The 27,963-nt window shown below is 43.6% G+C and overlaps 2 protein-coding genes across 4 annotated transcripts in view; one reads left to right on the forward strand and one right to left on the reverse strand.

Moving 5' to 3' along the window:
- The window catches only part of HABP4 (hyaluronan binding protein 4), a 29,895-nt gene extending 16,951 nt beyond the window's left edge, over positions 1-12,944 (reverse strand). For all 3 annotated transcript variants that reach the window (XM_049794956.1, XM_049794957.1, XM_049794955.1), the window contains exons 1-2: positions 12,480-12,944; positions 732-879 (exon numbers count right to left, since the gene is read on the reverse strand). In XM_049794956.1, the coding sequence (XP_049650913.1) occupies positions 732-879; positions 12,480-12,840 (509 nt within the window). In that variant the 5' untranslated portion in view covers positions 12,841-12,944. The remainder of the gene's footprint in view (positions 1-731; positions 880-12,479) is intronic.
- The window catches only part of CDC14B (cell division cycle 14B), an 81,737-nt gene extending 68,641 nt beyond the window's left edge, over positions 1-13,096 (forward strand). Inside the window, exon 14 of the mRNA XM_049794948.1 lies at positions 13,087-13,096. The gene's annotated coding sequence lies outside the window, so the exon portion shown is untranslated. The remainder of the gene's footprint in view (positions 1-13,086) is intronic.
- The last annotated feature ends 14,867 nt before the right edge of the window (positions 13,097-27,963 follow it).

Below are 27,963 nucleotides of genomic sequence, written 5' to 3' on the forward strand. Positions count from 1 at the left end.
TTTGTCATTAAAAATGGACATAAACTAAACTCAGGAGGAATTATTACATATAACAGGAATAGAAAGTTATAGAAAGTTCAGCTGTTTACTGATAACACTGAAAACATTAGAGAAGCTAAATAGGACATTATAAAACTGTCAAATCTTCAGCAGCTTTATCAGGCAATAGCTGCACTGTCTAAACCCAGATTTATATGCAACTACTAAAAATTTCAGGGAACTTGTTAAATACCAACTATTGCGATCTAAAGTAAGAACAGCCACGCTCTCAAGCATTAAAGGTTTAGGTGGAATTTTCTAGTACTTATAAAGAAAGCAAAATTGATATGTAGTAAATAGTATGACAAAGGTTTATTTTCAATTTGAGCAGTAAAATTTATTCAACATGGAACCTGCACCACATATTCTGCAAAACTTGGTACGCAAGCTCAGAAATGAATATCTATGTTGCAGACTAGGAGTTATGTTTTCAGATCTTTACACTTTTCATACGCCTTACATTTCTAACATTTAACAAAACTGCACCAAATCAATGTGTGAGGAAGCTGAAATTACAGCTCTGATGGGCATGAACTAAGTTGTCTGGCAACAAATCTACACACTAATAATGCAACCATGTCTTCAAGTCACATCTGACTACTAGCTCTGTTTTAAGAAGGTTAGGTCTTTCCCTTCCCACCCATGTGCAGACCCTCCATGAGGCACCTTACTTTTCCCTGTATGATACATACCTTTCCACTGTGAATTCCACTTGTCTTTCTGTTTCATAGGTACGGTACTCCCTGAAAGATGGTCTCCCTTCAGTTTTGTCTTGTTTCACCTCTAGTCGTCTGTTACTGAACCCTTGCTGTTCTCCTGCCTTCGGTGCTCGCTTCTGGCCTACACAAACACACACGCATAGATTACTAACAGGTTAATAACAGCTGAATTGCAGTTACCAAACTATTGACTGAAATGAGTGGATTACACTTTACAGTCTTCTGCTTTACCCAATCCCATCCCAAGCCCACCAAAATATTAAAAGCACTTAAAGTTAATGTTGCCAGACACTGTTTTAAAGACATCTACTTACTTTCCCTTCTGTATTGATGAACATGCTACAGGTAAAAATACTATGAGTGTTGACACAGCTCAGACATTTCCAGAAAAGACAGGATGAAGAAAAATCTTATTTTGCTCACATTAAGTCACTGAAATGGAGAACAAACTGTTTGTCTCATGTTCTCTCAAAGATTTTTCCAGTGTACTACAGGACAAGGAAGAGAAGCTTCAATGGAAAATGTGAATTGCAAGATGGCTGCAAGAGCAATGAAGGTGGAGGAAAGCGGAGGACCATTAGAGATAGACATTAGCTGTTGGTCATGAGACAACACACCTCCTGCCACATGAGCTGAATTTAGAAGTCTGAGCCTGCACCTCTACTTAAAGCTCACAGCTATGGTATCCAACAACCAGAAGAGGGTCACCTCCTTCTATTACTGTTCTATGGAGGAGAGGACCATTCACCAACACTACAAGTCATTGAGTTTAAGTGGCAGAAACCCAAGCAGTAACTAAAATGGCTCCAACACTACTAACTGATTCTCAAATGTCAACATATTCCAAGATAAAATGCATTTAAGCTTTTGGGGGCTTTATTCAGCCATCACGGGAGTTAAGGAGGAGCGAGTTGCGCAGGGTCAATGCAGAGAAATTGTGATTATAAAAGAGAATAAATTGAGGTTATAAACTCAACCCACATACATCTAGCATAAGATTGAAGTTCATTATGTGCTTCCTTCCTCATTTTCCCAAATTCTGTGCTCTATTAAGACAAAGTTCCTTAGAAGCAAGCAAGCCTTCTGTCTGCTAGGCCCCTATACTTACACTATTGGCTGAAAAAGATGTTGGTTTAAGTCAATCAAGTGAGGAACTACAGAAACACTGGTCTCAGACCAACAAAACTTAGCTATCCTTTTCACAAGAAGCACCTGTGCAATGCTGAGCAAGTTACCGAACTCAGGTTAGTGGACAAGTGACAGTCCTGGCTAGTGTGCCTCTGTTGCTAGCACATAAAGAGAAAAAAAGCCTATCATATGTCACAATATTAAGACACAAGTTAATTCATAGCTCCATAAAAATGCCTGTATAAGATCTCTGATCAAAGCTTAGGTGGCAAACATGAAGTCTGTAACATTTTTGAAAAGAAAACTTCAAAGAACTATCCACTTGGTGGTAGAAGAGTTGTAAATAAAGCTTTTTGTTATGCAGTAAGGACAGTCATATCTGTACAAAGATAGTTCTACCTGTGCTGCAGAAGCAACCCTAGCTTTGGTTTTCTTTAAACTACAAACACTTGACATAATATATTCTAGTAATTCTCTCAAGGTTTGGAGTAGCTCAATCCTTAGAGCAGCAAGCATATTTGCATCCCCAAAATTATGACGTTATCTCTGGATAAAGGACAACTTTTGAAATCAGTTTCTGAGTAAACTTTTCAAAACAGGATGCTTTAATAAAAAGCAAAATTATAAATACAGAATTGTACCTCCTGTTGTGAAACATATCTGCACTATGCACATCTCAACTACACCACCAACTATAACGGTGTTAATTCCAAATTGGAATCTTGCTGTGGAAAAAGTGACTACTCATTTCTGACCTCATTTTTACTCATTTTGTTTGAATGTGAATGCACAACTACAATACAACAGTGCATTTTTATCTATTTTTGAGCCTCTCACTGGCTATGAGAAACATCAGTTATTCTAAACAGATTAACTTCGCAAGAATGCAGTAGTCAGAGACCACCTTCTCTATGTACTTAGTATTAACCTCAATTTCACCTTTTATGTACCACTTAAAAGTACTTTAAAACAAGTCTTCTTGCCAGATATGCCAGTGTATTATTACATGTCACTAGCACTGACCATGCTAGACAAAGCAGTCAGCTCTACTCTGATTTCAGTGCAAGGCTATTTCACTTTGATTCTAACAGGTGGCTATAATTACTGCAGATGGATTTTAAATACTAGAAAGATCATTTGCAGAACTTACTACCTGTATAAAAACATTTTTAACTGGTTTGACAGACATGCAGCCTTGGATTAAAATGGTATGCAGCAACTACACCTCTCCAATAAGCCGAGTCACCCTTAGGGCAGAAGCTTGTGACCTGCTTGTGAATCAGTTCAATACCAGCAAAACTTTCAGCTCTGCATATAAAGGCAAACTAAACTGGAGCTTGGCAGCAGTGATAGCATAAGCTATCCAATTTCAATCCTCTGCCATATGTCTGTCCCAGTGCAGACTCATTTTTATTTAAGGAGCTGAAAGGCCACCTACCCTTTGGAAAAAAAAAACACAAAACCAAACCAACAAACCAAACCAAAACATGAGCAATCTTGTGTAGCACTGCCATAATAGCTTTCACTTAAAAAGAACTGGACTACGCTTTGAATGCTTGTCAACTACCTCTCCAAGTACACCCCAATTTTGTCTGCTTGTTTGCACATATAGACTGGTATGCAGGTTTTCTTCAAAACCACAAAAAACCCTCTGGAATTGTGTGGACCATCTACTTGTGGTCTTACGAACATCGTGCTGAAAACTGAAGACTGCTCTTTCCTAGTTACCAAGTTTAGCCTCTTTTCAAGGTGGTTTTTCTGTGTCTTACAGTTACATCTGTCATCTGTATTCAGCTGAAGATGTTGCCCTCTGTTCCCCATCTCGCCATCACTTCCCTGGAAGGTTACTGCAGCAGCACAGTCTGTCAGCTGAGTTGCCTGTCACACTACTTTCTAAACTCAGGAATTGGAAAAGAAATCTGATGCTTAAACTGTTTCAACGGACCCAGCCTTTTTTTTTTTTTCCCCCAGAAGCAGCAGCTGAGCTATTATTAGAAAGACATCTGTAAATACTAAAATTACCAGGTATTAGAACTAGACATTACTAAAGAAAAAAAGCCCAGTTTTACAAGCCATTGTTAAAACCCTAAATCATACAGAGCTTATGTACTTAAGTAGTTTTCACTTTCCCCACAACAATACTTTACTATCAGTAATAGTTTCGTTTATACTGCACCATTTAGATAGGCAGGCTTTCTAGAAAAGTGTTTTTCATAAGCATGTATCCCAGAACTCACAATTGGGAAAGCAGAAATTGTATTTATAAGATCTGCATTGCCTGGTTTCCCAGACACTGGATATCTATGTATTAACAGATGGATTTAAAACACTGCAAAATCTAGCTGCCTTTGCAGTGTTGTTCTCTAGCTTTCACCAAGTTTCCCTATCCATATCATATGTCCTCAAACAAGTGGGACTTTTGTTTGGGAAGAGAGAGTTTCCTACATTTTGTGGGCTTTTAACTGGCCCCCACTGAGGCAGTGTGCTCTCATCTTTTCTTTTTTTTAATTTTTAGTTTTTGTGCAGCAAACCCTGGCTTTAGACAAACACCACAAGGAGCCCAGCTTGCAACTGCTATCAGTGACTACCAGCTAGACCAGAAAACTTGCTCTGTTTCCCCCATTCCCTTTTGTAAGGAGCATGGCAGGTGAGGGTGGCAGCTGGCATGCAGTTCATAGGCTGAGGGAGGTTACTGCTGCAAAGAACACCGAAACCTTGTATTCTGACGTAAAATCTTTTACCAACAACAGATTGTTGGATGAGCCCAATTTGAGTTCTCCACAGATGGCAACTGGACTGCATGCCCAGTAACTCTCCCCTTGAGCAGGGATGCCTCTAAATATAAAACCCAAGAAAAAGACAAGTGATGCACAATGCAATTGCTCACCACCCGCTGACCAGTGCCTGAGCAGCGATCCACCCCTCCCAGCCAACTCCTCCCAGTTTATATAATGGGCATGACATCACATGGTATGGAACACCCCTTTGGCTAGTTGTCCTGGCTGTGTTCCCTCCCCACTTCTTGTGCACGTACCTGCTTGCTGGCAGAGCATGGCAAACTGAAAAATCCTTAACTTGAGATAAGTGCTACATAGCAACAACTAAAACATCAGTGTGTTGTCAACATTATCCGTACACTAAATCCAAAACACATGTACATGTACAGCTACTAAGAAGAAAATTAACTCTCTCCAGCCAAAGCCAGGACACTCAGTGAGACAATTCCATCAATACTTCCATTTCCACAAATCTGCATTTTGCCTGGGATGAAGAGGTGCCAAATGAAGAATTATTTCTATTTTGCTCAAGTAGCACACATGGGAACACAGCAAAGGCAAACTGACTGCAGTTTTGATTCAGTTAGGATGAACATTAGAGTAACCATAGTAGCCAGATGAAAGACTTGTATACCTTATTGCATGTATTTGAAGAAAGAAAAAAACCAAAATACTTTCCACCTGGCAATCTACCCTTAGAATCAAAGACTATAAGCATTGATTTATGGAGGACAGATCCACAGATGGGCTGCCATGTCTTTATCCAGACTGCTGTCCAATTAGATATATGCTTTGATACATCAACATCACCCTACAGCAAGAAGGGCCACAGGTCAATTATAGTGTCTGTAGAAAAAGCGTTCTTTCTCCTTGTTTCACAAAGTCTGAAATTATCTCCCTTTATTTCTGTAAAAAAAAAAGAAACAATAAATATTCTTTGCCTTCTTCACGTCTCACCTGCAGTTCTATATACACTCCATTTGTATCCACAGACACCTCCTCTCAAAACAAAAACCTTAATTTAAATTTCTCCCAATACATAAATCATTCTGTAAGTTTCATCATGCACGTCACTCTAGTGTGCTTTTTCTAGTCTTATCATCTTTGAGGTGACCAAAAGAGCAGACACACTTCAAGACATGGGAAGGAGAGATTCCTTCAAAGGCATAACAATTCCGTTTCTATTTTCTTTGTTACTGCTACCTCAGTAATTCCCAACACTGCTTCTCTCCTAGATGGCAACTGGAAATAGACCTGCTGTTCTACTCGTAACATTCCCAATGACTCCAAGCTCCCTCTCCTAAACTACAATACTTTGAATTAGAAAAATCTTTCACATTGCAGTATAGCTTGCAATGCTGCCTCCCACCTGGATACATGTTCTCCCGTACATATTACTTTACACTTACTGATAGAGAATTTCCTCTGTCATTTTATAGCTCATTTGCAGTATATAATTTGTGTCATTGCCCTGCAACTCTCCTTCTACAGGGCTAAATATCCTTGTACCAGCAAACTTCAGTTATTTATCCCTCTCACAGCTCTTTCAGCAGACTTCCCACCCACCTACAAACCGACAAAATAAGAAATTTAAACTGTGCTTCAAATTTTTCATTTCAGGCAAGTTTCAACTGCCTTGTAGGTGTTAAAACAAAGCTAACAGCAGCACAATCACTGGTCCTAAATTCAAATCTCTCCACTTACTCCAAGAGACCCTTCTTTCCTCTGCTTTCAGCTTAACAGCTCATTTTTAAATGAAAAAATCTAAGCCTCAAGAACCAAGTTAATGGGAGTTCAGAGGAAATGAAGGAAGTACAAAAAACAAAGAGGAATACTGCTCTGGTTGGTCTGGAATGAGGGCAAGTGGAGAAATTGTGCTATAATTCAAGGATCTCTGTCATTAACTACAGCCGCATGCAAACACATTACTTCATTACCATCTCAGTAATACCTATAGATGGACAACTTATCTTCCTTTACAATAAAGCTGCATAACTGGAAATAGTAAAAGACAGTTCGCACTCTCAGGGACTTATTTTGCTGTATTTCAGAGTGTAGCAAATTTAAGACTACACAATCTTCCTTCCTTCCCTTTGCATGTGTGTGTCCATGTGATTTTAATTCCAAACTTCAAGCAATTAATTTTGTGAACTAAAGCATGGCTAATTACATGATTTGCAGAATAATACCACAGTATCCCAAAATACAAAAAAGGCTTCAGCTACTGCATGCAACACACCAAAGAAAGACATATGCAGTTAAAACTCTGTTCTGTGGTATTTTGTTTTCATGTGTGCCAGTACTCTATTACAGAATTGCCTACTGCAGCTTTCCTCTGGACAATTCTTATAACTAAGTAGCTGAAAGAATGATATCGGAATAAATTACTGTAAAATAAGAAAATTGCAGCAAGTATAAGATAAAATTCCCCAGAGACATTCTGTACCACATTAACTTAAAAACTGTAGCTAAAAAACTCAAACATGTAGTATTCAGGAACTACATCTAAACATTACACGAGTCATCAAATGTACATGAAAGAAGAAAACCTTTTAGAGATTTTAGTAACAAAGGTTTAGAGATTTCAACAGAACAGACCTTATTACTGCATGATCAACAAATTTAATTTGCCTGGACCAGCAAAGAATGCAAGCTCTGCAACTGGGCCTTTTGAATAAAGAGCTGGCAAATGCAGTTTGGCCACTGTGCTAAGAATGAACTGAGTTAACATTAAGTGGTGCAATTACAAGAGCTGTAATACCTACAAACAGCCTCTACCCAAATCCTCAGCATACAGTCTAAAAATCACAAAACAACTCAGTCAGTAAAAGAGAAAAAGTACATCATTAAGGTCAAAAGTGTAGGTTTTGGCAGGCTATAAAACAGGAGTCCATTTTCTCCTTAAAGAAAGATTAAAAAATAGTCTCCTTAAAGTTGTGTCAATTCACAATAGTTTCGATCTGAAAGGTCAAAGTACAGGATTATCCAGCAAAGTCCTCTTAGGAGGTTTGTTTCAAATTGAAAACATCTCCAGAAATTAAGTAAAAACTCCTCTGGAAAAGGCAGTGAAGAACTAAAAAAATGCTGACTTACAGAACTTTGCGAGTAAGTCTTCCACTCTAACATCAAAACATAACACCAAAAGAAGTCTCTCAGACTACTGTAAAGCTTTTTATATATTGCAAGATCGAAGACTAGGCTTGCTTCAAGTCTTTCGATTTAATATGCTCAAGAAATAATACAATAATAAAACAAAAATCATGAAACTTTTAACAAGACTTTTTGTAACCCAAACAAGCAAAACGCCACAGTAATTAGATAAAACAGTCTGGAGGGGGTCCAAAGGAGGGCCATGAAGATGACCAAAGGGCTGCAGAGCCTGCCCTATGAGGAAAGGCTGAAGGGAGTAGGTCTCTTCTCCCTGGAGAAGAGAAGGCTCGGTGGGGCCCACATCACAGTAGTCCAGTACTTGAAGGGCAGCTACAAAGAGGATGGAGGCTCTCTCTTCACAAGGAGCCACAGGGAGAAGAGAAGGGGCAACAGGTACAAGCTGCATGAGGAGAGGTTTCATCTCAGGATCAGAAAGAAACTGATAACAATCATTCACTGGAACAACCTCCCCAGGGATATTGTGGAGTCCCTGTCACTGGAGGTTTTCAAGATGTGATGGGACAGGGTGCTAGACAATCTCTTCTAGGCTGCCCTACCCAGGAAAGGCTGGGCCAGACAATCCGTCAAGGTTCCTTCCAAGCTGGGCTGTTATGCAATGATTCTATGAACGCTAGTACAGTACAGACTGAACTTTGCCTTTCCAACCATAATACCAGACTCTGATTCAGCTCTTCAGATGGGTCTAGATGCTTCTTTATGGTGTCTAATTCCAAATCAGTGAAATTAAATTAGAGGGAGTTATGCCCAAAATCAAGGGGGGAATCACAAGAAAAAGACTGGAAACAAAATCTTTTAAGTTTTATTAAAAAAAAAGTTTAGACATTAGTTTCACAATATAGTAATTTCAACCAATATTATTTACTTCCCCAAACAGAGGTGCACTCTTCTAGCAATGCATCCATCATTAGAAGCTTTATGCCAAACTGAGCTGGTATGAGGACCTTCCCATGTGGTTACTCATCCTCAACATCAACCGTTAACCTGACAGTCCTCTTAATCTTTTACTGTTGTATTGGCTTTGTGTGGCAAGGTTTTGGGGCGGGGGTGGGGGGGTACAGGGGTGGCTTCTGTGAGAAGCTGCTGGAAGCTTCCCCTGTGTCCGACAGAGCCAGTGCCAACCAGCTCTAAGACACACTCACCACCAGCCAAGGCGGAGACAATCAGCAATAGTGGTAGTGCCTCTGTGAAAACATATTTAAGATGGAAAAAAAGTTGCTGGGACAGACAGAAACAGAAGCCGGAGAGAGGAGTGAGAACATGCAAGAGAAACCACCCTGCAGACACCAAGGTCAGTGAAGAAGGAGGGGAGGAGATGCTCCAGGCACCGGAGCAGAGATTCCCCCCCAGCCTGTGGGGAAGACCACGGTGAGGCAGGCTGTCCCCCTGCAGCCCATAGAGGTCCACAGTGGAGCAGATATCCACCTGCAGCCCATGGAGGACCCGATGCCAGAGCAGGTGGGTGCCCGAAGGAGACTGTGACCCCATGGGAAGCCCACGCTGGAGCAGGCTCCTGGCAGGACCTGTGGATCTGTGGAGAGAGAAGCCCATGGAGCAGGTTTTCTGGCAGGACTTGTGACCCCATGGGGGACCCACGCTGGAGCAGTATTCTCCTGAAGGACTGCACGCCATGGAAGGGACCCACGCTGGAGCAGTTTGTGACAAACTGCAGCCCATGGGAAGGACCCCACGCTGGAGCAGGGGAAGAGTATGATGAGTCCTGCCCCTGAGGAGGATGAAGCGGCAGAGATAATGTGTGATGAACTGACTGTAAAGCCCATTCCCCATCCCCCTGCGCCACTGGTGGGCGTAGATAGAGAATCTGGGAGTGAAGTTTTGCCTGGGAAGAAGGGAGGGGGTGGAGGGAAGGTGTTTTGAGATTTGGTTTTATTTCTCATTACCCTACTCTGGTTGATTGTTAATAAATTGAGTTAATTTTCCCCAAGTTGAGTCTGTTTTGTCTGTGACGGTAATTGGCGAGTGATCTCTCCTGTCCTTATCTCGACCCACAAGCCCTTTGTTATATTTTTTTCTCCCCTGTCCAGCTGAGGAGGGGGGAGTGAGAGAATGGCTTTGGTGGGCATCTGGCATCCAGCCAGGGTCAACCCACCACAACTGTTAAGCTGATAGTCCCCTTTAATCTTTTACTCTTTCCGGAAGTTTTCTGGTTGAATCCTGTATAAAAAAATCAACTTTCTACGGCACAAATAAAAAGCTGCCCCCCTTCTTCCAGCAAAACCATAGATTTTTCCCTCAACCTGCCACTTGCTTTGTATTTGCCAGCTATACCATCACTGTATCTGCCCTAAGTCAGAGGGTGATCTCTGTCCTTCAGAGTGGCATTGCTAAGACAGCACATCCAAAGGAGGAGCACGCAGAGAGGACCAAGTTGCAAGTCTCTGCCCTGGTTTAGCATCCTGAGCACTAGACATTTACACTCCTTACATCATGAGCCCAAGACATAAACATACAGCACACACAAAATCCAGGATAGCCACTTTCTTCAAAGAAGGTGGCGTAGCATTTTTCAGAGCAAATAACTTTTCTTAAAATAGATGTTAATTCACTTTCACAAAGGCTACTATAAGCCAGCAGTCTTTTCTCCATTTTAGACTAGCAGGAAATTAAAACAAGGTGCACATGCCTGATGTCTCCATATAAGAAACTGGGTTTCTTAATATCACAGTAGCAGAAAATAGTCCAAGACGCTCCACAGGGTCACTGTGTATTACCACAGAGTTACACTCAGAACCTGCATACTTAAGATACTTATAGACAAGTAGGAGGTAAAGGATACTCTTCACATACTTCCACATTCCTGGTAGGTATATACCTATAAACCTGCTCCAGCGCGGGCTTCCCATGGGGTCACAGTCTCCTTCGGGCACCCACCTGCTCTGGCATCAGGTCCTCCATGGGCTGCAGGTGGATATCTGCTCCACTGTGGACCTCTATGGGCTGCAGGGGGACAGCCTGCCTCACCATGGTCTTCCCCACAGGCTGGGGGGGAATCTCTGCTCTGGTGCCTGGAGCATCTTCTCCCACTCCTGGTATAACCACCAGTTCTTGTTCAAGAACTTTTTCATCAAAACTTGAGACTTTGCTGTTCACTGAACAGGCTCCTTCACCTTCTGTTGATAACCACAACAAAGTACCCTTTAAATAAAATAAGCCTTTTACTAGCGCGAGGGTTGGTCTTACAGGCAGAGATCTCTGACAAACTCACGTAACAACCACAGAGGAATCTCAAAAGATAAGTTTCATACAACTGTCCAAAGGGTCAGCAACAACTTGCTAAGATCATCCTCTACAAAGACGCTCATTAACTACAGCATATTTGGCATTGAAAGATTCTCTGCTCCACAGGGTCAAATAATTGCTGTTACAGCAGTGTAAGACTGTAAGTCTAAGCAACAGAATCAGTAGCGCTGGCAACGACTTTGTGGAGCAATAACCCCGATTCAAAGGCCACACCTTTTTCCTACAGCATTAAAACACGCAGTTCAGTTACCGTGAATTTAACAGGAGCTTTTACTACAGGAGAGAATTAATATCCTCAGCATAGTTTATGTGGCAAGGTTCACTGCCCGCTGCAGGAGAATGGGAATTTACAACAACAACTCAAGAGCCTAGAACCAGAGATTCTCAATATTTGGAAACCATCAACCAGCTCTCAGATACTTGAGATACTGAATCCAGCAACCTGAATACCTCAATACCAGGTAAGTAATAACAACCAGACTTGCAAAACTGCTTCCAAATGCAAGGAGCTATAGCCCAGCAAAGCCTTCAGCTTGGAAGAGGACTGTTCCAATACAAAAGCCGACTGGCTCCCTATTCCCCCAAGCAACACCTAGCACCAAAACCTAGCAGCTGACAATGTAGACCATTCCTGAACACGGAGCTAGAGGTCACCCAGATAATAGGCTTTTACTCAAAGGTTTGGGCATCGACACAAGCTTAAGGCAAACTAAGTGCAGGTCCCTGGACATGCTATAACCCTGAAGCAGCCGGGTGCCAGAAGACTCACAAGGACCAAGAAAGCAAGCTTGGAAGCGTCAAACACCAAAGGAAAGCGGCCAGGGTGACAAGCAATGGAATGCAGCAACCGGGACGCTAAACCAGCAGGAAAACTGGAGATGCTGCAGCGGAAGAGTAACGCGCTCCCAGCTGCCTCCCGCGACTATTCCCGAAGTTTTCATTTACGCGTCCGAAGGCCCGTGTCCCCGCAGAAGCCTCCCGCGCAGGCTGGCAGAGCTCCGCAAGACCGCGTCGGCAGCGTGCCCAGCGCCGGCCAACCCGCAGCAACGCTCCGCTTGCCACCGGCTTCTCCCCGGGGACTTTCGCGTACGCATTCACAACGCCAAAAAAAGGACGATATACTGGGGTTTTCTCGGCCCCGCTGTGACCCTGCTCCCGACAAGCGCCTGCACGCCGCACCACGGCTGCCAGGAGGCGCAGGGCAAGCCCGGAGCCGGAGCCGGCGCCGACCCGAGCCGCGCCGCGGGCCCCGGGCCGCCCGCACCGGCCCCGCGCCGCCGGGACCTCACGCCTCAGGAGAGCCGCCTGGCCGGGCCGCCCGCTCCCAGCCGCCGCCCCCGCCCGCCTCGCCTCGCCTCGCCCCGCCGAGGAGGCGCCGCCGGCGTACCGGGCTGCGGCGGGCCCCCGGCGACCGAGGGGTTCCCGAGCTGCTTGCGCTCCTTCTGGGACTCTCTCTTGCCGCCGCCGCCGCCGCCGCCCGCCCTGCCGCCGGGACCGGCTCTCCTGGCGGCCGCCGCCTCGTCGCGCTTCTTGCGCTGCTGCTGGCGGCGCTCGGCCTCGCGCAGGATGTCGAAGGGGTCCGACTCGTCGTCCAGCAGCTGGTAGAAGCGGTTGGCGACGGCGCAACCGAAGTTCTCCTGCATGACGGCAGCCACCTCGCTGTCCACCGGCCCCTTCATCGCCGCCGCGGACGACCGCCGCCGCACCCCCGCCGCAGCGGCCCCGGGGCTGCCGCTGCCGCTGCGCATAGCCGGACCGACGCGCGCGGCGGGAGAGGGAGCGCGACAAGGAACGGCCGCCGCTCCAGCCCGACGCTAGGCAAACCGCCGCACCATTACTATTGCCGTTTCCGTTGCCGTTGCCCGCCCTCCGCCGAGCCGCGGCAGCCAATCGGGCTTCGGAGCTCCCGGCCGCCCCGCAGCCACCACCTATCAACGCCGCCGGACCCACCCACCGCCGACGAACGGCAAGGGCCAAATAACGGCAAGGGCCAGCAGCCAATCCCGGCTTTAGGCTCTGTCCCGGCCCTGGTTTGCGGCTGCGGCCAATCAGGCCGCGGCGCCGGCACGGCCAATTACGGACCGTTGACCAATGCGGTGTGCCGCTCAGGCCCCCGGCCTGATTAATTATTCACGCGCGTGCATTATTCAAGAGCCGCTCCCGCCCACCGCCGGCTCGTGGCCGGTGGCGCGGGTCCTGGCAGGCACCTGCGGGTCGTCACCTGCGGCGCGGCGCGGCGCGGCGCGGCGGGCTGGCCGGCCCGCCGGCCCGTCGCCCCGCCTGCTCGTACGCGCCTCTGGGTGGGCTGTGTAGTAAGAGTTTATAACCTGATGCCGTCGCGCGCCTGTGTCTTCTGCTACAACCCCCGTCCGCTCACGAGCGACTTTGACGAGCGACGGAGCGCACCGCACTGGGAGCCCCGAGGCAGCTCCGCTTTAGGCGGCCCGCACGCTTGCGTAAACTAGACAGGAATTCCCGCAAAGTTGCTGAATTGCCCCTTTCCGCTCCCGACGGCGGTGGTGGCCGCTCCGCCGTGGACCCCCGCGAGCAACGTGCAGTACGGCTCCCGACGGCTTACAAAGGCAGCGCTGCGGCCCGGCCTGCGCCTTCCCCAGCGCCACTTGGAGAGCCGCTTTGTTCAGCAAAACCAGTGAATGGAGCTCCCCGGCCGCCGCTAAGCCCCCGCGACGGGACACCGTACGTGCAGGCACCCCCGTGACTGTAGGGGCCGCGTCGGTCACGGCCCGCGACGCCTGGAGCGAGCTGCAAGCCCTCCCGCTGCCTCTGAAGGTTACAAACACGACCGGGAGACCCGGCAGGGTTCGTGCACCGGGGACAGCCGACGGCGCAGACCAAACATCCCCACCCCCTCTTTCAGCCACAGTAACCCCAAGCTCACTGTAAATGGCCCAGCCCTTCAGACACGATCACCCCAAGAACGCCGACTGCAGCTGCGATTTTAGCCGGACCATTCGTGGCAAGCTAACCCTTCGCCTGTTACGGTAACCTCACTGCACGTCCCACCTCATCTTGAAACTAATCTTCTCCTCAGTACAGAACCTTAAAACAAAATCGGGCTCCCCGTGGTACTTCAGAAGGCGGGAGTTCGGACAGCACTGGCAGCCTCCCAACCGCCTCCTCCTCCCACCGGGGAGCGCAGATAGGCCCGGGCCCGCCGTCATAGACAACACGTGGTGCACCCCCTACGCGTTACACCAAGCCCTGACCATAATCACTGTTTCTCCCCCAGCTTTCACGCCGAACTCACCTATGCGGGGCGCGCTTGCTACAGAATAAAACTGATTTCATGAGACAGTGCCCTTCCTAGCTTCATCCTCTTCCAAGATGTAATGAACGAGTTAACTTTGTTCATGAAATCGGGAAGGGAGAAGAGACATACTGAGATTTAACAGATACCTTGCGTAAGTAACAAGGCTTGCTTAAATGGTGCATAAAGGTCATGGGAAGAGGGCAACGGCTATAACTTACTAACTCAAGAGAGAAAAGAACAACAGCTATAACTTACTAGATAAGGAGGAAAAAGACAACAACTACAATTTACCGGATAAGGGGATTAATTATGCCAAGACCGTACTTCTCCACATCAAAAGACATTTTACATCAAAAGACACTCATCCTTGAGAAGATCGACCGAATCTGCCTAGTAACAAACCTGCACGAGTGAAGAAAGAAGAAGCGGGACAAGGCGGAGACTTGCAAGAAAGGGGTGCATGAACTGTATATAAGGAATGTAACTATAACGTAAAGTTGCGAGCTTGTGGCGGAGCACTGCCTCCCCGGCCGCTCAGCGCTGTTTTGCTCTCTTATCGCTTGCTAATAAATTCGACCTTTTTTTATTCACTGCAAAGTGGCTCCTCCAATTTGTCACGAGCGTCTATAACACAAGACATTATAAACAGTTTTGCATCAATGGAAACAATGACAGCAACTAAGTTAGGGCTGTTATCTGCTCGCAACCAGCTTTGTAAAATCGTGGTAGTCAAGTCGGATCTCTTAGGCTCTGACATGCTTCAAATTGAAGCAGGAAATTCTAACTCAGTAAAGAGAATATATTATCATTACTTCTGCACAGTTCTTAAAATTTAAAAAATAGCTGGCCATAATTAACAAAATAAAAATGTCTGAAGATATTTCCATGAATATGATACAATAATAAAATACTGTGTAAGAAATGTTTATCTAGAACAGCTGTGCTTGCCTCTGAAAGGTTGCTTTATTTTGTAGAAAGATGAAACTACATGTATTTTCAGTGAAAAGAAAGAATTGGAAAGCTACTTTGTCCTGTTCTAGTCTGGAGAAACACATTAACACCACTGCATTACGGCATCACATCAACAACCCACCCCCACCCCTGATCTTTTGCAGGCCTTTGTGGAGCCTTTTGGTATCAATCACAGCATCCACACTAGATTTGATTTCCCCACTGTATCCAGAAAGCTTTTTAGAAATTTCTGGAACACATTTATTTAAAACATTCTACAAGCTTGAATCAAAGCCCTCTGAAGTTACACTGTGTATGAAAGATGGCAGACAAAATAGTGTCGTTACTGACTGTACCGGCAATGCACTTGCAGGTTTAATAGGCATTTTGAAGGTTGTCATGTCTTTGGAGAGGGACATACGAGGAATTCAGAAATACTTCAGCAGTAAGATTAAAGATTTGGTGGTTTGTGGAATGTGGCTTTGTTTTCATGAAGTTTCAAAAGAGGAAAAAAAAAAAATCTAATTTATCCGAGAGATTCCACAATGGCAGCCAAAAATAATACTAGTTATAAACACATCTTGTCTTTGTCTGTATAATTGTTTTCTAAAATGAATGTAAACTTTTACAAAGAGTTCTTAGTCTTCTGATGCTCTGAGTTACCAGTCAAAACAAAATTTCTGTAATATAGATGTCAAACCCCAAACTGATTAAGGGTCTTACATGGCAGATTAAAGTAATCTGTACTCTCTTCATTTGCATCTTTTCACTATGAGCAATCAGTGTGTGATTGTCAAGTTACCTACCTACACAAACAACAGGAGATGGACAAAGAAAACCTGAATTTTACAGCTGGCATGAAACCAAATGTTCTGCCTGGATTTTTACACGGAATAAGTAAGAGTGATGGATTCGGTATGATTACGTATTTGGATGCAGAGCCTGAATCTCACATTTGCAGTGCTGAGCATGGGTGCCTAACCCTTCTGACAACAGATTATTCATCTTATTTCAGTCAAGATGAGGGCTGCCTGCCAAAGTTGCTCCTCCATTCAGGTTCTCTCTGCAGGTAGGTTTTTCACATGTGCAGAAGAGTAGCCCTACGCAGGCTTCCCAGGCAGGTATAGGTAGGGAATATGGCATCTTTACCAAAAGGCCCCTTGTTTCTTTTTTTTTCGAAAGGGCAAAGGTGCCTAATTACAGGAGCCAGAGAATTGCGAGTGGAGGCTGATGTTCCTCTGACCTTTTCAGCTAAGCATTTAATCACCAGTGAGGGGCATCCTGTCCTTGACCTTTCCTACAGCCACTCTCTCGTCTCCAGACATGAATCATTCCCTAGTGCCTAAATCTCCCCTGCCTGGAGTAGAAACATCCCAAGCCCACCACGGGGCTTAAGGTCCCATTCTGGGGCAGGGCACCCGAACAGGCAAAGAGGGTAATACTGTGTCACGTAGTGGGTCTAGCCATCATGTACATTTTCCAGGAATGTAATTCAACTGAACTCAATGGACCACGTGAAGTTTTAAGGTGAGCAGTAGAGAGCTACATAACCAACAACGGACCTGCTTGTGGTAACTACTGTTCTTCCGTCACCTTCACAGGAAGAGATCGGAATTGATCTTTGTTATGGGCATGCCTACCTCATTGTGTTTCCTTCCCTCTGGAACATTCAGTAGCTGGTCTCAAGTGAGCTATTAACTATAAGCAATTTTATTGTCTTCATATATTGATTTCATACAAAGAAGAAGTTGGAAAATATAATAATAAACACTTAGATAAAAGATATTATGACTGTTGCTAAGTTATTATATAAATCCAACATACAATAAAGTTACTTGCAGTGTAGTTAAGTATTTGCTATTACCTACCTAAAGGCCACCACTGTCTCAAAATTTTCTGGTTTGAACTTTGGAAAATCACTAGAAATCATTGAAGCATGCTTCAGAGAGAAAAAGTACCTTTTCTCCTCTTCATTTATCATGTATTTCTGTTCTGTTTCAGTTTAAGAAATACAGCATTTACCCACCTCAGAGAATTAGTTGTTCTACTTTTTATTTCTGAGTTTATTATTCTCAAACTCCTGAATAATGATGTCCTTCCCGAGTCTAACTAGCTGGATAGAACACAGGTACTTTTTCCTTGCTTTCTGTTGAATTTGTGCTCCCTATCTTTTCACTATTTCTGTACTATGTTTTAATAAAAGCTATGCTTTTTTGTAATAATAAGTACTATTTGACCTGATTGTAGGTTTTGTAATGTTTGATTATCTTGGTCCTTTACCTCTCAGAGAGAACTTTTTCTTGTTTCTACACTAACACTAAAATATTAATGCTTTTATACATTAAGCTAGTAGCATAGCATCAAAGTACTATCAAGAGCAAACCCATGTTGTTAAGATACCATAGCTCAGATGATTACGTTAGAACGGTTTTTACATAATGTTCCATGAACTATTAGTTTAATACCTATGACTGTATGTACTGAAAAGCAGTGTGTTTTAAGCCCTTCAGGCCACACGCACTCTGTGTGCAGGTTTTCTCTTCCAGTAGCAGGATCTGGACCGAGAGGTCACTTCTTTCTTTTTGGTCATTGTTATTACTGCATAAAACACTATTGTTCAGAGCAGTTAAAATATCAGAAATGGCATCAGCTCACCTCTTCCTTCTTTTGTGCTGCCTGCATTAACAAAGATCTATTATTTGGCATTAGAAAAATTTACAAGCTCGATGTAAAGAAGTTAATCTGCTGTCAGGCCCTTGAGTGTCATTACAAAATTTAATGTGTTCATTGAGGTGCCATAGGGAAAAGTATGGAGATATTCAGTTACTTGCAACGCATGGCACCATTCACAATAGCTACAATTTTATGTACCAAATCATAACATTAATTCCATCGGTCATGGGAGTTCCTCAGCAGCTACATGTGCTACTTGAAGCACCAGTCGTGTCGTTTTGGAAAGTTATAAAGGAAGAATCTTCACAGTTTGGTTTTGGGTTGCAATTATTTTAACACAAGTAATTTTTTTCCCTAATAGATTTTAATGTATCTTTCTGTATTACCACTTCTCTACAACATTGTTCTTTTACCAGAACTTTCTCCCACAGGTGTTTTTTTTTAGGGCTGAATTTTTTTAAGTGGGACAGATCTAAGCATGTGGAAACCTCTTTGCTCATTTTAGGAACAAGCGTTACAGGCTGTACTGTTTGCTTTCTGGCCTGGCAAGTACAGCCTGACCTGGCATAGTCATGGTAGGACTTTTTGACATGTAACACTGAGTGTGAGAAGCTGGGGTGTCATTACTACGAACAAGAATTTAGCTAAGCAAAAATTAAGGTTCTTTTTAGTTAGTTTAAAAGGATAGTTGTGACAAACTGAACTGTAATTCATGATGAAAGGGCTGCCTATCTCTGGATGGATACCTAATACTGCAGTCCAGTACTACAGTCTTGATGTTGGAAGAAGAGCTAGGAATTGCCCATTATCCTGAGGGGAGTTAGTTAGCAGTCATACACTGCAAATTTGCTCTCGCCAGCACTTTCCTGTTCCTGTATACAGTGATACAAAGATGTTTTTCTGAATACAATGGCCTTGCTATTTCTTTACCCAATTATTTGCTAACAGGTGGTAGATAAAAGTTCTGTATGTTGCAAAAGGTAGGAGAAATTGCTTTTGGACGGCCCTGCAGTTTCTGAAGAAGATTAGGACTTTAGCCCTCTTCAATAAGTTAGCTTAGAAGTATCCATGTAGATTACGTCAAACTATAAGCATAGATAATAAATGGAAGCTCTACTGAGCACTCTTTAGGATAAGATGCATCAAACATGCAAAAGAGTGCACTGCCCAGAATCATCTGAGAAAGGTCAAGCAGTGGACAAGTGAGGAAGACTACTGAAGACCACCAGAGACCTCGAGTACACCTGCACGAAGGACATTTACATATGATAACGAGTTCCTGGAAAACTAACGAATATGTAAAACTTTTCTAGGAAATCTGATGAATATGTATCTAGACCCTGTATATAAACTATGCAATTAGCCTGACCAGGTGCACACAATAGGAGGAGAAATCCCTTGTGTTCCCAGCGCTGCAATAAAGGATACCTGCTTAATGGTCTTCTGACTATTGAGTCCTGATTTTGGCTTTTCATGGCAGCAATTTGGCACCCCAGATAGGACCCACTCTGGTCAGCTGCAGGACCTGCTAAGAACAGGACTCCCTAGGGTACCCCTGGGATTTCCTGGAGGGACTTTTCACCTCAATCAGATCACTGTGGGAGCAGACAAGGACCATCTAAGGAGTAAAGTTATTCTTTAAATTTTCTGAGTTTCTCTTCTGGAGACTGGTCATTAGGGGGTACTTGTAAGCCATAGGAGACACCCCGTGCGGAGCGCAGTATACCATGCTACTAGTGCCTGAGGGTATACATCTGGTATTATTCGGTATTAGTACAGAGCTTATATAACTTGTGTAAGTGTTTGTAATTTTGGTTTTGTGCACGCTTACTGTGAGTAGAGCACTCTGGTATTTAGTGCATTGGTACAGGCACGGGTTAAGCCTTGTACTTCTGCTATAACTTCCTTTCTGGTATTGGTACACTTATGAAACCTGCATAAGTTTGGTACTTGTGGCACCACAGACTTATGGGTATTGAACTCAGATATAGACATAAGGGATTGCTCATTGCGAACGGACTTGGTTTTTATGTTTTATTTTTGTATGGGTGACTAGAGCTAGCTCTTGTGTGTGAGAGGACTGAGTGACTGAGACGTGGCATAGCTGCAAGGGAAGTGTGGAAAACCTGTAGAAGTGTGTATTTCACCGTGGAAATGAATGTGAACCACTTTTTCTTGTAAACTGTTTTATTGGTGATCAAAATATATGGGTAGTATTTGGATGGAATATCCAGTGTGAGAATTTTGGAACGTGGTCAGAGTGGGAAGAAAAAAAGCGACAAGTAGTGATTATTAAAATAATTTGTGGGCAAATAAAGACAGTACAGAATCAATAAGGTAGAATGGGGGGGGGCAGCAAAACGGTGGTGGTGTAAAGAAAAGCCGCCTAGGATGTATCCTAGCACATTGGAAAAATACAGGGGGACAGCCAGGTGGAAGTGTGAATAAGGAAACATCGATCAAATATTGCAACCAGTGGTGGCCCCTGTACAAACTAGAGGATGGTGAAAAATGGCCTTTTAATGGATCTTTGAATTATAACACTATATTACAGTTAATGTTTTTTTTACAAAGAGAAGAAAAATGGGTCAAAGCTATGTATGCAGACATGTTTTTTACCTTGAAGAATCATCCAGAATGGCAGAAGGATTGTGGTATTAATATCCCGCCACAAGATCTCCATGTCCTATCTTTAGAAAAGAAAAAGAAAAGTGAAAGGAAACAGGAGAAAATAAAAAGATGCTGTTCAGCGTATAATATTAAGCAGAGGTGCTAAAAGCTAACAAACCCCAGAGAGAAAAGAGAGGAGGTAAAAGATCCGCCCAAAGAAATGGGATTATCCCCTTTATTACAGAACTTGCCTCCTCTGCATCCACCATTATCGTTCGAAACAAATAGCAGCAATGAGGAAGAAGAAGCGGCAAATAATTTTACCCCAGTTACCGCACGGACTCAGAATAAGATTCAGAAAGCTCCGCAACTCCTGGCCCGTTGCAGGAGGTAATGGGGGTGGGAGATCCAGCCAGAGTAAAAGTCCCCTTCTCTACTACCGATTTAGATGCTTGGAAAGAAGTAGCTAAGGGATATCAGGATGACCCCTCCTGAGTGGCAAAACTATTTAAATTAATAGTAAGAAATCAGGATCCTGGTTGGACAGATGTAGATTTGATTTGGGAAGAAATGACCTGAGACCGAAAAACAATTAGTATTAAAACCTGCACGAACTCATGTGCAGGCCCAAATTACTGGGGGAACCTTACAAGGGAGTGTAGATGATTACATTTCCCTGACTGACCCACACTGGGATCCCAATGATGGGCATGATTATAGAGTGTTAAAAAGATATCGAGAATGGATAAAACTGGGATTAGAAAATGCTGTTCCTAAGGCTGTGAATTGGTCAGCACTATATGCTGTCAAACCGGCAGAGAGAGACTCCTACTGAATTTTTGGATCAGTTGAGAAATGCCAGGAGAAAATACACTACCTTAGATCCCTCCTCAGATGTGGGACAGCAAAAACTTGTCTCTCTATTTTTGGGACAGTCATCTACAGATATAAGGAGAAAGGTACAGAAGTTAAAAGGGCCTGATATAAGGGACTTACAAAAGTTGCTTGAAGAGGCATGGAGAGTTTTTAGAAACTCAGAGAATAAAGATAAATGAAAATTAACAAATGTAATGGCAACAGCAACGGTGGCAGCTTTGGAACAGAAAGGAATGGTAAATGGAGGAGGATTTAGAGGACGTGGGAGAGGAAGGCCCTTTGGGAATAGAAGAGGGATAGAACAGGTATTGGGGAAAGAAATCAGTGTGCGTATTGTCGGGAGGAAGGACATTAGAGAAATGAATGCCCAAAACGTAAGGGGCTACAACAGGCTGTGATAGTGGAAGCAGAGGCCGACTGACGAAGACCCGGGGCATCTACCCTAGCGGATCCACTGGTCAAAATTAAGCTAGGGAAATCAGAGAAAGAAGTAGAATTTTTGGTAGGTACAGGAGCCTCTTTCTCCGTTTTAAATCAAGAATTGATACCTGTAAGTAAAGACTTTGTAAATGTAAAAGGAGCTACTGGCCAACAGGAAAAAGCATTCTTTTTAAAACCTCTCAAATTCAAGTTAGAGAAGCAAATTGGGATACATCAATTTTTGTATTTGCCAAATTCTCCCAAACCACTATTAGGTTGGGATTTATTAGAACAGTTAGGAGTGGTGATAACTTTAAAACATGAGACTGTGGAATTAAAGGAAAAGGAAAATCAATTAACTGAGATTTTAAGTCTAGCCCTAATGTACCCTGGAAAATCTGCCGCAACAACTCCCGAAACTGAAGAGATTATTAATCAGGTATATCCAGGAGTATGGGCCGCAGGGACTAAATGGGTATCGACAGAAAGCTCAGATGATACGACAACAGATAACCTACCTTTGATACAAACTTTCTGGAAGACAAAGAGAATTAGGAACAGAATGAAAAGAAGCCATCTGCAGGATTCCCCTCCCTCGGATGGTAAAAGAACTCAGGACCTTTTGGGGAATGACAGGTTGGTGCCGGTTATGGATATATAATTATGGAATAATAGTTAAACCTTTGTATGAACTTTTGAAAAACAATCCTACTCGATTGATTTGGTCTAAAGAAGCTCAAAATGCATTTAAGACACTTAAGAAAGAATTAATGAAGGCCCTGGCCTTGGGCCTTCCTGATGTGACTAAACCTTTCTGGCTATATTCTCATGAGAGGCAAGGTATAGCTCTGGGAGTCCTAGCTCAATGGCTAGGACCTTATAAAAGAGCAGTGGCCTATTTTTCCAAACAGCTTGACCAAGTAAGCAAAGGATGCCCAGGATGTCTACGAGCTGTAGTGACTGTGGTCTTGAATATTCAAGAAGCCTGGAAATTTACCTTGGGCCAAAAGATCACGGTGCTGGTTTCACATACAGTATCAGCTGTACTGGAACAAAAAGGGAATCACTGGCTTTCCCCATCCCAATTTCTACAATACCAGGCCATTCTTATTGAATCAGATGATGTTAGTATTGAAGTAACTAATGTTACGAACCCAGCTTCTTTCCTCAGTTGAGATGACTTCTGAACCGTTGACACATGATTGCTTAGAAACCACAGAGACTGTGTATTCCAGCAAACTGGATCTGAAAAAAAAACCTCTGGGGGATGCACAGGATTCCTCGTTCACAGATGGAAGCACCTTCATCCAACAAGGTATTCAAAGAGCTGGATACGCAGTGACAATGATAAACGAGGTAACTGAATCTCAGTCACTACTTGCTGGAACATCAGCTCAAAAACCTGAAATCATTACCCTGACTAGAGGCCTGGAATTGGCAAAAGGAAAAAGGATAAATATATGGACAGATTCCAAATACGCGTGTGGACTTGTCCACACTCATGGAGCAATTTAGAAGGAATGAGGACTACTAACTGCACAAGGGAAGCAGATTAAGTATACCGAAGAAATTCTTCGCCTATTAGAACCAGTCCAACTGCTAACCAAAGTTGCCATCACGCACTGTCGAGGACACCTGAAAGGTAACATTGACCAAGAAAAAGGTAATAGATCAGCTGACTATAAAGCTAAACAGGCAGTGGAGAGAATGCAAAAAGTTTTAGCCTTAATTCCAGACAATAGAAGTAAGAGCCTAGATGATCAAGAACATATTGAATATTCTAAGGCTGACAAAGAACTGACAGAAGAAATAGGAAGACAGATTCCCTCCAGAGGATGGGCCCACTCAAAAGATAGCAGAATTATAATTCCTGCTAAACAGATATGGGGAGTAGTTAAAGAAGAACACAGTAAGACACACTAAGGAGCAGACTCCCTGTATAAATTTTAAAATTAGAAGTTAATATGGAAAAATTTGTATACTACAATCTGACAGGTGACTCAGCAGTGTGAGGTATGTTTGAGAAATAACCCCAACACAAGTAACAGGGTGCAATTAGGGAACATTGAGAAAGGAAACGTACCTGGAGACCACTGGCAAATTGATTTTTCTGAACTTCCAAGAAAAGGGGGATTCAGATACTTATTGGTACTTACAGACACCTTTTCTAGATAGCCAGAAGCATCTCCTTGCAGAACAAACAAAGCAAGAGAAGTAACTAAGGTATTATTAAACGAGATAATACCCCGATTTGGAGTACCTATAGCCATCTCGTCAAATAAGGGTACTCATTTTTGTACACAAGTAGTGCAACAGGTCAGCAAACTATTGGGAATTGATTGGCAGTTACATACACCCTACAGGCCACAAGTGAGTGGGCAGGTGGAAAAAGTGAATTATATGATAAAAACAACAGATAGCCAAAATATGTCAAGAAACAAACTGTAGTGGTATCAGACACTACCTATTACACTGCTTAGGATATGTGTGAAACCTAGAACCAGAGAAAATCTGAGTCCTTTTGAAATATTATATGGGAGACCATACCAGGCTAAATATCAAGGGGAGGATTTAAGTCAATTGGGAAATTCTTATTTACAGAATTATGTTATCTCTTTGAGAAAGCAATTAGAGAAAATTAATAGGAATGTTTTGGGAACCAGAGCTAAGGGGTTGGATCATCCGATTGACCCATTTAGCCCTGGAGATTGGATTTATGTTAAGAATTTTTCAGGTGATCCATTAGGAAAGAAGTGGCATAGACCCTACCAGGTGTTGCTGACCACTTTTACTACAATCAAGCTTTGAGAACAATCGACTTGAATCCACTCTTCAAGAATTAAGAAAGCAATTCCTGAATAGAAAGTAGAACAAAAAGCCCTACTAAAATTGAAGTTAACTAAAGGGGTTTGATCCATGGTTAGTATTTGTTGTGTAAAGAGAAATGTAGGAATTCTACCTACTTGTGTATCTAAGTCAGGTGACAAAGAGAAGTCTAGGTTCCTGGGATGTAAATTTACATTTAAGATTGATTGGAGAAATTATAAGAACAACTAATCAGTCAGATTGTTGGGTATGTACTCAGTTCCCTGAACACACTGATAAAGGTTTACCTTTAGTAGGAATACCCACCCCTTTCAATACTTCTTAGAATAACTTAGGGGTGAAGCCAAAGCTTACCAAGGAAAATGAGACAAATCTCCAGATTTGAGATGTGTCAGACCCAAACACCTCCAAAGTCAAGTGTGTAATTATAGATGAGACCAATAGAATCAGCAACGTTACAGTGGGACACTACCCTCGTTGTAATTGGAATACACAGATACAAAGGATTAGTCAATTCAGTAGATATTAGAATGTTCCAAAAGGGAGTGGTTGGTATTGGCTATGTGAAAAGAAGGCCTGGAAGGCCTTACCTCCTAATTAGTCAGAAACATGTACGTTGGGGGTGATAGTTCCTAATATCACTGTAACCAGGAGCTTAAGAAATCAGAATGAGTGGGTGAGAACCTTTTTGAAACGATTTAAGAGAACACAGAATACTACTGCGGACCACCCTACAGGATTTCACAGTTTTGTTTGGTGGTTCTTACCTTGGTTAGGGGTAAGTAAATTAGAGAAAACACTGGTGAATGTTTCAGCAGTCATAGAACAAATAGAGAACTACACTGTGGATGCCATTCAGGCCTTAGAACTTGAGATTACTAGTTTATCTAAAAAAGTTCTCCAAAATAGGATGGCATTGGATATACTTCTAGCAGCACAAGGAGAGGTTTGTACGGTCATAAATGTTAGTTGTTGTGTATATATAAATCAGGAGAGGAAAATTGCCACAGATCTGAATGAGATGTAGAAACAAACCTAACAGATACATAAAGTAACTATGGATGATACATCTTGGAGATTTAAGGAAATTTGGAATAAATTAACTTCTTGACTTCCCAATTTAGGACAGTTAAAACAATTATTTGTCAGGTTAATTACTTTAATGATTCTAGAAATATTTGTTAGTACATTTCTCAAATGTTTTCTTTGGTTCAGCTGAAACATATAGTGACTGAAAAAGAAATGAGATTAGGAATCAAGTAGAAACATGAAAATATTTTACTTGAACCCTTGAAAGGAATAGACTATAAATTACATGAAAATGAGTTCTAGTGAATTTATATGTATTGAGGACTGTAGCAGGTAAGCTACAAGTCCTCAAAAGAAAAGGAGGGATTGATGCAAAGATGTTTTTCTGAATACAACGGCCTTCCTATTTCTTTACCCAATTATTTGCTAACAGGTGGTAGATAAAAGTTCTGTATGTTGCAAAAGGTAGGAGAAATTGCTTTTGGACGGCCCTGCAGTTTCTGAAGAAGATTAGGACTTTAGCCCTCTTCAATAAGTTAGCTTAGAAGTATCCATGTGGATTACATCAAACTATAAGCATAGATAACAGAAGCACTAATAAGCACTCTTTAGGATAAGGTGTATCAAACATACAAAAGATTGCACTGCGCAGAATCATCTGAGAAGGGTCAAGCAGTGGACAAGTGAGGAAGACTACTGAAGACCACCAGAGACCTCGAGTACACCTGCACGAAGGACATTTACATATGATAATGAGTTCCTGGAAAACTAACGAATATGTAAAACTTTTCTAGGAAATCTGATGAATATGTATCTAGACCCTGTATATAAACTATGCAATTAGCCTGACCAGGTGCACACAATAGGAGGAGAAATCCCTTGTGTTCCCAGCGCTGCAATAAAGGATACCTGCTTAATGGTCTTCTGACTATTGAGTCCTGATTTCGGCTTTTTGCAGCATCAGCAGTGATGGTTCCTAACACTCTTACAAGGCAGCAGTCTATAGCATACAAACTGCAGCGAATAAAGCAGAACGGGGAAAAAAACCCTCACTGTTTTTACAGCTTCATGGCTTCTCTGTGCTCTTGGTATTTGTCTCAAAACGTAGCTATTAACATAAGAAGCGTGAGTTACTTATTTTGCAACCTACAACTATTTGGTAAAATTCACCGTGATGGTAAGACAGCGAGGCAAAAGTAGGATGTTAATGTAACGCTACTAGTTAGCTTTGGCATAAACAGCCCGCACCTAGTGCCAAGGAATGTGCTCCGGCCTTAGAACAGTGAGATCTAGGGCTTAAAAACGCAGCAAACCAGCATAAAATAAACGAAGTACTGCTGGATCCGATAAAACTAAAGCCTTTTTAGTTTCAAGTAGCCAGATTCCCAAGGGATTGGGTAAACAAGGCGCAGTGGTTACTTGAAGATTTAAAAACTGAACATGTAACCTGTTTCATGGCTTTATCAGCTAAAGCCAGATGAGCGTACGTCACGGTGTTGCCAAACCGTTCCTCGCCACCACCAAACCTTTCACAGACCAGCCCCACACTCGCACAGACGAGCCGAGGTTCCCCGCGGCCGTGGGAGCTTCGCGCCCGTGCGGACCTGCGGGCTCCCGGCCTGCGGCAGCCTGTGCCGACGGGCTGCAGAACTAGACCGGGTCTCGGGTTCAAAGGATGTTCAAAGGCTGGAAATCCACATTTTCAGACACCGTTCTAGCGATCGCAGTATAAATACCTGAACGACTACATTAGGTTGGGGGGGGGGGGGGGGAGAGGGGGGGAAGCCCGGCCCTCAAACGGTAATACACTAAAATCTGAAGCTTGCACAGACTTTGAACGCCACGTGCCTGAAAATCCTCCCGGAATTCCCCACTCGCGGCCCGGGGCAGCCCCCGCAGCCATCTGGCACATCCCCTACCCGCTCCTTACGCTCCCGGGGCCGGTGCCTGTTGCTCTACAGCACGGCGGCGGCGGCGGCACGGGCACCGGTACCGGTCGGGCCGCCCGTACGGCCCCGCGGGCTTGCAGGATCCCCGCCAGGCTGGGCTGCCGGTGCCTAGCCGCCGGCTGACCGCAGGGGGCCGCTGCGGAAGAAGGGGGGTGGAGGGGGGGGTGGGTGGTGGTGGGGTGTCTCTCCGCACGCCAGCGCCTGGCGACCGCCAAAACGGCCGCGCCGCGAGGCGGCCCCTTTAAACCGCGCACACGACGCGCCAA

Source organism: Accipiter gentilis, chromosome Z, assembly GCF_929443795.1.
Source record: "Accipiter gentilis chromosome Z, bAccGen1.1, whole genome shotgun sequence".
NCBI classification, from domain to species: Eukaryota; Metazoa; Chordata; class Aves; order Accipitriformes; family Accipitridae; genus Astur; species Astur gentilis.